The sequence below is a fragment of the Cheilinus undulatus genome, linkage group 20, assembly GCF_018320785.1.
Source record: "Cheilinus undulatus linkage group 20, ASM1832078v1, whole genome shotgun sequence".
Taxonomy (NCBI): Eukaryota; Metazoa; Chordata; class Actinopteri; order Labriformes; family Labridae; genus Cheilinus; species Cheilinus undulatus.
The window spans coordinates 4,906,364-4,918,167 of record NC_054884.1 but is presented as its reverse complement, the minus strand read 5'-3'; the positions used below and the strand labels follow the sequence as shown (position 1 = coordinate 4,918,167).

General features: G+C 37.5%; 1 protein-coding gene and 3 non-coding genes across 4 annotated transcripts; 2 read left to right on the top strand and 2 right to left on the bottom strand.

Moving 5' to 3' along the window:
* The first annotated feature begins 1,900 nt into the window (after positions 1–1,900).
* On the top strand, positions 1,901–1,973 carry trnar-ucg. The gene has a single exon. It is a non-coding gene; the product is annotated as a tRNA-Arg (tRNA).
* Positions 1,974–3,462: 1,489 nt separating this feature from the next.
* Positions 3,463–3,534, top strand: trnam-cau. Its single transcript has one exon. It is a non-coding gene; the product is annotated as a tRNA-Met (tRNA).
* Positions 3,535–3,598: 64 nt separating this feature from the next.
* mrpl58 (mitochondrial ribosomal protein L58) lies at positions 3,599–8,455 on the bottom strand. The gene is made up of 6 exons (XM_041816088.1): positions 8,318–8,455; positions 6,246–6,270; positions 4,513–4,572; positions 4,304–4,386; positions 3,917–4,086; positions 3,599–3,844 (listed from the first exon to the last, which is right to left on the bottom strand). Exons 1-6 carry the CDS (start codon positions 8,453–8,455, stop codon positions 3,760–3,762), a joined length of 561 nt encoding a protein of 186 aa, XP_041672022.1. The 3' UTR covers positions 3,599–3,759.
* Positions 8,456–8,609: 154 nt separating this feature from the next.
* Positions 8,610–8,681, bottom strand: trnaq-cug. The gene has a single exon. It is a non-coding gene; the product is annotated as a tRNA-Gln (tRNA).
* Positions 8,682–11,804: the final 3,123 nt, after the last annotated feature.

Here is an 11,804-nt window from a genome sequence, read left to right as displayed (position 1 = left end):
CAGTTCAGGTATTCTGAAACTTTGGCCCCCAACAGATGGAAGCCTGAGGTCTGCATTATATATATATATAAATATATATATATATATATATATATTTTTTTTAATTAATTAATTGATTTTTTAAAAATTAATTAATGATTTTTTTTTTTAAAGAAGTAATTAGGGCTGTCTTTGACTTGACACTTAGACAGGAGAAATTGGCCAGATTTTTATTTTAGTCCATTTACTGGGGATTACAGGATGGAAAAATATCAAGATATAAATTTAAATATATAAATATATAAATATATATATTATACATTTACATTTAAACAGTGATAGATAAATATTGACATATATACTGACATGATAATAATTAATTCTGAAACGATTTTAATTAATAACTTGTGGACTGTCTCATATTTCTAACTTTTCATTTAAAAATTCATCAACAAGTCTTGATTTTCATGTTTTATTCTTTATTTCATCGGAAAGAGAGGCCAGAAATTGTGCCTGAATATTAAGCCGTTATTTATGCAGGCAACACTGGTAAAGTAGGATGTTCATGGTTTCCATAGTGACAACAGAGACGGACGTAAACGTAAGGTTTCACACTTGTGATTGGTGGAAATTAATTCTAGAACTCTCGTTCCATCCCGAGGGTATAAATACAAGCTGAGATCAACGTTCGTCTCTTTTCATCAAAGACATTTGGAGAGGTACCGTTCATTCTGAGCTAGCAAACTAGGCTAACAGCTACAGCTAGCGAAGCTCGGTCATTTTATATTTTTCTTACTTTGTGAATAAATCTATCATGTTGGGTTTGAAAAAAAAAATGTGTGCCTTTGTTGTCAGAAATATTGTAAGGTGTATTCAAAAAAGTGAAACGTTTGTGGTTGAGAAACGTTAGGTTTGGTTTTTGGAAAGATTTTAAATCAAATTTGAGGGTATGAGATTGTTCTTAACACTGTAAAATCTAAATCTAAAGAAATACGTCTAGTGAATAGAGAAGAAACACATTCTTTTTTATTTTATCAAAATAAAGTCTGATAGATAGATAATCACAGCCTTGAATAGGCCAATAATGGGCGACAGCTTTTTAAACATGTATTTCTTTTTCGACTTATGATTTCTATATATTGTTACACTCAGGACCATACATGGATGCCATTCATTTATAGCAATAAATACATTTTAAATACATTTTTACAACACCCGCAGAGAAGCAGAATGTCTGCGGGCAATCAAGCAATGCAGTGTGGCAGATGTTTTACTGTATTATGTAGAATTTCAGCATTGGGCCTAGTTTTGGACTAGTTTTTTATCAGCCACTGGGCTGGTTTTGTCACACAAACCTGGCAACCCTGGTTAACACGGCTAAACCTGGACACTGGACAAAACTGCGCAGGTCTCAATTGTTCTTCTTGTCACCATGATATGAATTACCTATCGAATGTATGTTAATGTTACCCCTGCCTGTTTCTGGTCGTCTTGTTTAACAAGCAAGTTTAGGCACAATAGTTGAATTTCTGGTTAACGTCATGGGACGCTAGTGTTTGGCTAGTGCAGTCGAGTAGACTTTTTCCTGAGGTTCCTCTAACTTCATTTTAAGCTAGCAGCTTGGTTGTTGTGAGGCCTGTAAACACAACACGCTTCTGTTGTTGGTAAGTACCGTAGCATTTCAATTAAAACAATTTGGGTAACAATAAGTATGACTGGTCGAGAACAGCGACCTTTTCATCAGTGTCATCTTTATTGGCAGACATAGAAGTCCATAGTGTATTTATAACAACACCCCTTGCTTAAAATGCTAAATTTATCGGGTACTTTCGAACAATGAATTGGAATTGAATATCCAGACAAGTTACTGTAGTTATCTTGCATGAATTTCTACCATGTGTGACCGTGGAGAAAATACTCCGACCGCGTGGCCTAATGGATAAGGCGTCTGACTTCGGATCAGAAGATTGAGGGTTCGAGTCCCTTCGTGGTCGTATTTTGCATCTGCGGTTACAGGCTGGTCAGCAGCGTTGCTGTGGATCCTCCTGATATGTGAAACATGTGCCATTGAAGTTGCAAAAAAAGAGCCAATATCAAGACCAGCAGATAAAACTGTTTCCTCAAAGCTAGAGCTGACATAGTTTTTTATATCAATTAATCATTCATTTAGGGCAGGCCTATTCAATTAGAGGCCCGGGGACCACATGCGGCCCAGAACTAACCCTAAAAGGGCCCAGCCTGTGGTCACGCCAGAGATGCAGAGGGCAACCTGTTTCGCACGTTTTCATAAATTCACACAGTATTTCAGACCATGAATGCAACACTCTGAGTAGCCTAGCAACAGTCTACCTACCTCTATCACTGAAGTTGAACACATGTTAAAATGTAAATAATAGTATTGCTATTTTTTTCTCTTCTGTATTTAAGTGTAGGGACGTGTTTTCTTCACTTTTCACTCTGTTAGAATGTTTATTGCTCCTGCCTTCCTCTGTGAGCTGCTTTAATAACTAAATTCTCCCCACTGGGGATCAATAAATAATCTTATTTTATCCAGGCAGTGTTTTATATCATCATTTATTTTTGTGATTATTTGCTGGTGTGATTTTAAAAGCTTGATGATGCTTTAGAAAGTGATTACCCGCTCTGTTCTTTGCACATCTAACCCAGTTTGGTTTGATTCAGAAGAGGAACTGATCACTATGGACCATCAGGACTGCAGGGATACAGATCAGCTGGGCCAATCTCTATCCAGGACTAACATGGATCTGGGGTCGGAAAAGTATGGAGGACCGAAAGTGACAAAACTAAAAATAGATAAATAAATGTAGAAATAAATACAGAAATAAATATGGATATAAATAAATGAAATATACATAAATGCACATAAAAGATGCTATATATTTATTGATGTATTTATTTATGCATTAATGGCCATATTTAATCATTTATGTATTTTTACATTTATTATTTATTTATTCATTTCCATTTTTATTTATTCATTAATATTTGTATTTCCACATTTATAAATGCATTTATTCATTTATTTATTTTCACATGCATTTATTTTGTCTTTGTCCATGCTAGGTTTGAGTAAAGGATGTATGTAAAAAAAAATTTTATTCATTTATTCCTGTATTTAATGATTTATTTCTATTCGTAATCATTTCTGTATTTATTTCTACATTTATTTATTTATTTTTAGTTTTTTCATTATTGGTCCCCCATAGAAAAGGAGCAGGTAACACCACCAACCAATCGCTCATTCCTCTAAATAAATCTACCTACCTCTGAAAAATCAGCTGATGTTACATAACTATAAACAGAGCTGATTCTGTCTGTAGATGTGGTATGATAAAGTGCAGCTACCCTGTCCTGCATACTTTCATATATATATATATATATATATATGTATGTATGTATGTATAGTTTTTCAATAGCTTAAATGGTTACATAACCACATCCTGCAGCATTGCAGCTCCAGCCAGCAGAGTGGCGCAGCGGAAGCGTGCTGGGCCCATAACCCAGAGGTCGATGGATCGAAACCATCCTCTGCTAACTTTATTTTCACATTCACAATATTTTACAGTGGCTTTATCAAAAATAGATTTATTCATGTTTGATCAGCACCTTTCTTTTCAATCTGCATATTCATGTTGTAAACATTTTGTCTCACTTTATTTCCTTAGACTTTTATTGATGCATATATTTCTTGTTACATAAAAAACTCTATATAAATACTATGTAATCATTTACAAACACAATCATGGCAAGTTTCCACAGTCAGTCGTAATCCAGTCTTCTGGTCTGCTTGATGGCTGAGTGAATTTTCTTCTGTTTGAGTCTCTCCTTGTTCCTCTTCTCTAACCTGCACAGCAAACACACAGTCAGAAACCACACGCTTTTGATTTAGGTGAAGAGGAAAAGAAAGTGTGACTACCTGGCTTCCCTAAGAGCTATATCCTCTGCTGTAGGCTCATGTGGCTTCTGGCTGGCCTCAGCAATAATGGCGGAAATCTTTTGTATGCAGTCAGCGAGGTTTCTCTGCTGACTCCGGCTCACCTCTGAGGTCACCAGCAGCTCGCCGGCTTTATTGATGCGGTTTTTGTTCTGTGACACAAAGCAAGGGATGAATAAAATTCTACAAGGAAGTCTGGTCAAAACTAACCGCACTGCTCTTTTGATGACAGTTTAATTAGAAAATACTGGAAAGAGAGGCTGATGAAAATATGATGTACTGAAGAACAACAGCAATGCAAATGAGTACCCAACATCATCAGTAGCTATGCAGGCTTTTGTCCCAAATCCAGAGTGTATAAAAACAAACCTTATCAAAGATTTGGCGTCGAACATCTGCTGGGATCCAGTCTGCTGTTAGAACATGGAAACGGATCTCTGCTTTGGTGTTGACTGGGGATTCAGAATTACAAAAAGAAACATACTCTGTTTTTAAAGGTTTTCACATTTCACTTTAGCATACATGCTATTCTCTTTTTTTTTCTTTTTAACCAAGGAATGATTATAAAAACAACTGACCTTTGTTGACATGCTGACCACCAGGACCGCTGCTTCTGCTGTAAGATACTGTCAGTCGTTCTGAAAGCAAAAAGGGGAAAAAATAAGTGAAACATCCAAAACACAAAAGTAATGTCTTAGTGCAGGGTGTCAAACTCAAGGCCCAGGGGCCAAATCCGGCCCATGGTACAGTTATTCCCGGCCTGCAAGATCGTATCAGATTTTTATTATAACCAGCCCACCAGCATGAGGTCTGCAGATTTACTCCAGTATAAAAATGTAAACTTAACCTTGATGCCAAAATAGCTACTGAATATATGATAAAGATAATGATACAGAACCTTCTGTTGTCATACAGTTGTAGTTATGTGTGGTTGTACAAATACCCAAGGCACATCTAGCCTTGCCACACCATTTGAGAACCGCTGATCTAGTATGTGCGTACAGAGGATTAGAGATGAAAAATCATTTCAAATTGGTCTTATGTCTGTGGTCTCCCACGTTTTCAAAACTGTTGCTGAAACTTGTATAGTGAATGGCCTGATTTAAGCAACCTTCATGTGTTATGAAAGGGTTAGGGGAAACTGTTCACCAGTTTGTAAAAACAGGTGATCGATGCTGAGTCTTCATCAGGACATGTCCTGTTCGTTGGAGTCGAAACGCATAGATATCCCTGTTTAATAAACGATTTTTATTACGTCAGAGAGTCTCGGAGTCTCAGTTCTGACTGCCATCTAAACTATGGATTGTTTTTGATCAGTTAACGGGCCAGTCACTGATCAGCTGTTTTTGCATTATATCTTTGTCCTCTTATCCTGAAGAGCACCTGATCCTGGCGACATAGTTTTGGATACTTTTGACCCCATGCAGCACTCACCCACCTTTTTTCTATGTTCACTAGTTTATCGGCCATGGACAGCTTGCTATAGAGCTAATAAAATGTTAAATTTATATATGCAGAGAGAAATAAACACTTTAGCACATGCTGTCTGTTGGAAACTGGTAACAGTATGTCTAGGACACCTGTAGACAACATTACCTGCAGAATGGGTGGTGCATAACATTGCATTTTCTTTCAGAAATGCCTGTAAATTACAGTATATTACAGACTCCACTTATCCTGACATCAGGGGGTAATTCAAAAATTATCAGAGGTCCCCAGGTAATACTAGTCCTGTGAGAATAGTGCTAAAGACTGCTATATTGATTGTGTAAGAAAAGCAAAAAACAAAAAAACAACTATATAATGAGTTAACTGAAAACTTGTGTAATGAATTAAAATTTGCGATTACATTCCACAAACAGAGAGAACTTTGGACAGTGGTGAACTTTTCCAGGAGTAGCCAGAGATGCACCGTAATATTCAAGACTTTTGCAAGGAGGCCCACCAAAGGAATTTTTATTTCTTTTTTAGATTTTTATTTAGTGATGCAAGACAGTACAAAACATGTGATGTGATGTGTACCATTAAAATAAATAAATACAAACCCCCCCCAATAATAACGAGAATTACAATGTGAGGAGACAAAACAAAAAAGGAAAGGAGATAGAGTAATTTAACAACAACAAAAATTATGATAAAATGTAAATGAAAAATGAAAATTTATTTTAAATGAAACACAAGTGTAAGGACGAGTGTTGTAGCAGCCTGACTCGCTCACTCATACTGAAACTAAAGGGATGAAGGAAACTTCCACCTTATGCTCCTCCAATGTTAAAGATCTCCCAGTAGATCAGGAGAAGTTCATGCTTACCTACTGGAATGTGCACTGGGTCGTCCTGAAAATATAAAATAAAAATTTCACGTCAAAACGATATCATAATAATACATTTATATTGCTATGCATTTTCATTCCCTGATCTCATCATGATTCTGACACCATTTCTAATTTTCTCATGGAGAGAATTACACAGATGTAATGGTCTGCAGTGTTTCCCAGTCCTCTGACCAGACAAAACTTTTTAACATGTAACAGAAAAATCATGCTGACAATATCACACATCCCTAAAGTTTTTTTTGCCTTTATTAGATAGGGATACTGAAGAGAGACAGGAAATAAAGTGGGGGGGGGGGGCATGCACCAAACGTGTGCCAGGACCAGGACACTCTTGAAAAAGAGATTTTTAATCTCAATGAGGCTTTATGCTGGTTAAATAAAGGTTAAATAAATAAATAAATTGATCCATGACTAGAACATTGAGGACCATAGTCTTGGCAATGGGGGCCTGCTCTAAACCAACACCTTAGTTTATTACTTTTTAATGAAGTTTGATCAAAAATGTTTATTTGCACAGGTTCTGACCCTCTTCAAGTTGTCGTTTTGTAATTCATGTTGCACATACAGCCAGTCTGTTTGAAAAGTACTTGATTAGCTTGTGCATCAGGAAAGTAGAAACTATCTGCTTTTTTTTTTTTTTTTTTTTCTTTTGGTGAACTTTATCATTGTAGTGATTAGTTAGGGAAGGTTTGCAGCACATGGCTCACACACACTGTGGTGGATTTAGCTATTTTCGGGCCCAAGGCAAATACACAGGCATGGGGCCCTCCACATCCATTGTTCTCCCCCTTTTAAAATCTTATTTATCAAAAAAGTTGTACCTGTAACTTGATGTAAAACCCAATTAAAATGACTGCTTAGCAATGCTTTTGCGTAGAAATATCCAGGTGGGTTTCTAAATGGGCATCTGGTAACTAAATGACAGCAGAGCTGTGGAATACTTGTTCATTTCAATAACAAATGACGATTTACTCAAAGAAAAAACATTTTTTTTCGGTGGCCAAATAAATGTATTGATAATAAATTTGTATATTATTTATTACAAACGTTTGTTAAAATAACACAGTAACAACAAATGATTTTTGATTTCCTAAGTAAAAAATAAAAAAGGTCATAATTTAAAAATATATTTTGCATTTACATTTGATCATTTAAAGCTGGCTTTTATGACACTATAACCTGACCAAGTTTATGTAGTATTTTGCATTTTATATTAGTGTCTTTAAACCTTACAACTCCTAGAATACTGGCTGGTGCAAGAGCAAGGGTTTAGTTAATTGTGTTCACGGGGCCCCTAATAGTCAGAGGTCCCAGACAATTGCCTACTTTTGCCAAATGGTAAAGTCTGCCTCTGTTCACACAAAACAAAGTGTTTTGTGGCCAGAACACACAGTCCCAGACATGACAACTTGTCATTAAACTTCTGGCTGCCTCCCTCTTAAGGATCGTTGTATTGCTTTGACTCATTTTCCATGGATATAATTAAGGCTTACTGACAACCATGCCAGACATACAATACTTCAAGGAATCATTCAGTTATTGGAGACTTTGGCCTGCTAGGACTGTCCTTGAGCCTTCAAATTGAAGGTTTTAAAGTAATCATTAAGTCTGAGGCTGGATGTTCCACGTGTTTACAATATATTATACTGTTAATACTGTTATAACCCATTAAAACTCCATACCTATTTTCTAGAAGTTTGATTTTCACAAGTAACAAGATGTACTTGTAACTAGGGTGTAGCTGAACTTTAAAGACACCTCACATCTGCTCACCTTTGCTTGAGCCAAATTAGTTTAACCCTGGCCTTTGAGAAAATAAAAGGAAAACTTGCCTAAAATAAATGGTGGAGAAAATAAAAAAATCTAATGGCCAGACACCTATGTTAAAACAAGTTAGAATTATTTAAAGATTAATTAATTTAATCATTTTTTACGCTGTTTCTATTTAGGCTGACAAAGACGAGAGGTAAATAAAAATCCTCAGTGAATTCATTCCTGGGTTAATGTTGTCAACATAGACGGAATTGTGTCGCTGTTTAGAAACTCACCTGTGTGGGACCAGTCCCGTAACAGACGCATGGCTGTAACGTGTTGTTAGCATGTCTTATAATTTTACTCTTTGGTACCTGTGATAAAATTGCAGCACGGAGGAGTGAAGAGAAACGTCGCGCTATGTGTGCCGCCATGTTGGACTGACGTCATCACGGCGAACGTTATCCGCTTTTGTTGTCAGTTGTATGTTGGAATGACATGCCAAAGTGAACTGAAACTTGAAGCGTCTCACTAAATATAATATTCAGTGAGGTTTATAACGCAGGGAATAAAGGTGAAGTAAAACTCAGGTTCCACCGAGATTTGAACTCGGATCGCTGGATTCAGAGTCCAGAGTGCTAACCATTACACCATGGAACCGCTTATCGAGTTTAGGGAAAACAAGTATTTATACACACCTGACATTTATTTCCAAATGCTCTAAATTTATATAAAACTTGGCGATACAACACTTTAAACTCTTATATTTGTTCAAAGGGGACTTCTAGAGATAGTTTCTTCCTGTCTCCTCGATTACCACCATGGAGAAATGAAATACCAGCTGACATGAATTTGACAAACTCCAGACAGTTACTGCAGGACAGAAAAATCATGGTCCATTGTAAAGCTAAGCTTTTGGTCTTATCCAAGCAACACATTCTTAAGAAGTGTTTATCTTTTAGTATATAGCCTTCTTCAAAATTTAAATCACTTTTCCTAAAACTGAAGGACATTACTTTTGTGATGTGAACAATGTGGGCGAGCAAATCAAACTAAAAACATTTGAAAAGTGAAGCCAAGTTAGCTGTCATGATGAGCATAAATGGCAGGATGCCAGAAAGTAAAAAAAAAAACAATTTCAAGGGAAAATATTAAACAATTTGCACATAAAAGGTATATATAGGCAAAAAGTGGCAAACTAGGTTACAGTTTTTCTTGATTGCTTTGATGCAGCAGTCAACTCAAACTCCACATTTTTCAAAACAGTTAACACACAGGCCAAAACAGTGGCACTCATGCTGGAAATTACACATTTTGTTTGCAAAAGGCTCTGACCGTGCCAAAATATTTAAAATATGCAACAAAAGCAAATTCTGCCTTCAAACGCCACAACTTGCAAACAAGAGTATGAGCTCTTCAAATCAATCATTACGCAGTGGACAACAAAATACAAAATACAGCACTCAGTGCAAATCAGTCCACCATTGCTTGTCATTGTAGCCTATTACTGTACGTAGCTCTCATGCCAGTGCCATTTGTTGTCAAATTTGCCTTCTTGCAAAGAATTGGATCCAGAATCAGAAATGCTCTGATGCAAATATTGATTCCATTGATTCTTTTTTTCAAACTGTGGCTGAAAACTGAAATACCATAAATATTACACAAAATGCATGTAAACCAAAATACAATCTATTACAGTAAATTATAAAAATCTATTACTGTAGAGTATAAGAAATAACCACTACTGATACTCAGTCTCTTCTGTCTTGGCGATGGGGCCACATGGCCTCATCCACATCACATTCAATATCCTCTCTTGCAATGCACCGAGGGAAAAATCTTCTTGCATGCCTTATCCAACCTTGACATTCCTCTGCATCTATTTTTTGGGCAGCAGCAGTCACTGCATTCAGCAAGGGCATCTGTTCATAGGGACGGTGATCATAAACCTTCCACCTCCAAGCGCTGAAGAACTCCTATTTGATTCAAAAATGGGGAATATGCTGGAAGGAACTGCATCATCATTCAAGGGTGTACTGCAAACCACTCATTGACAAGGCGAGAGTGGTGGAACGCCACATTGTCCCAGATAATGACAAAGAGTGGCATGCCAGGCCTCAACAGCCCTCTCTCCTCAGGTGGGATCAGCCTGTCATGAAGTGCATTCAGGAATGTTATGAGGCGCTCAGTGTTGTAAGGACCAGTAGTGGGCATATGGCGTAAGATACCATCATTGGAGATGGCAGCACACACGGTTATGTTGGCGCCCCTCTGTCCTGGAACTGTGATAGTGGCCCTGTACCCAATGAGGTTCCTTCCACGTCTCCTCACTTTACAGAGATTGAAGCCGGCTTCATCGGCATAAAAGAAGACATGATGTGCCCCCTCGGCTTCAAGCTCCATTATTCTCTAAGTAAAAAAGGGAAAAAGACAATGAAAAGTTACTCCAGCTGACTCTAACTGCATGATATGAGAAGGCATTACAGTATACTGTAGTAATGTTTCCTTACCTCCACATATTGGCATCTGGCCTCCTTCACAGCGTCAGAGTTCCTTTGAAATGGAACTTTATAGAGCTGCTTCATGGCCATATGGTTCCTTCTTAGGATGCGGTCAATGGTGGTCACACTCACGTTGTTGATGTTCCTAAACATGCCCTGATCTGCGATCACTGTTGCCCTGATTTCACGCAGCCTTATGGCATTGTTTGCCACAACCATGTTCACAACGGCTGCCTCCTGCTCAGCACTACAAGTTCTCCCTCTACCACCAGAGAATGGTAGCCTTTGGATTCTGTAAAGAATACATGTAATGGGAATGAGGAAACAATTGCAGAAAGTATATCACTGAAGTTATTTCTGTGTATACTGTACAGCAAAATTACCTGTTTTCCTGTCAAAAAATTCTGACAATTGATGCAACAGTGTTTCTGTTTAGAACAGGTTGGACTCTTTGTCCAGCCTCTCTAAGTGAAAGGCCATGATTGATAACGTGATCAATAACAGTTGCCCGAATTTCATCAGAAACCTGAGCCCTTCCAACTATACCTCCACCTCGCACTCAGACTCCTCTTCCTCGGACCCCTCTTCCTCTTACTCTCACTCTCATCTGCCTTAGACCTCTTCCATCCATGTTGGCAAAGAACAACACAGATGCTGCACCTTTTAAGGCGTGCAGACTGATTGCTAATTGAAGATTTGTGTGAAGGAGTGTCAAACAGGTGCTTCAGTGATTTCATACTGATGAGGTAGTTTCTAATAGTTAGGAACAGATGGTTTCTGTTTGGTTACCATAGCTGAAACAATGGAGTTTGGACTGCTTGAATGACATCCGTGTTAACTGTTCTGCAAAAGGGTGGGGAAAATGTGTCAATCCAATGAGAAAAGGTTAACACATTTGCAAGAGGTGTCTTGTGCTCTGCTAAGACAGTGATGATGAAAACCGAGTGGATCCAAGTTTCTTTAAGCAGGTCAAAGCAATCAAGAAAAACTGTAAGAGTTGCAAAAAAATTAGCAAAAATGGGATACAAGAGGCTAAAATAACTCTTAAAAGGGTGAAGGAGGGGCAACAAGGGGCACAAATAGGTTTAAAGTGGCAAAAACTGAAGGGATATGCAGTGTAAAACAATTGAAAGTTTTCCAAATTGGGCATAAGAGGTAGTTGAAAAGGGCTTAAGATTGGCGAAAATGGTTGGAAAGTGGCAAAAATGGTTTCAAGTTGTAAAAACGGGCAGAGAAAAGTGGTTAAAAGTGTTAAAAATGGACAAAAATGGCTGTGTGGTCC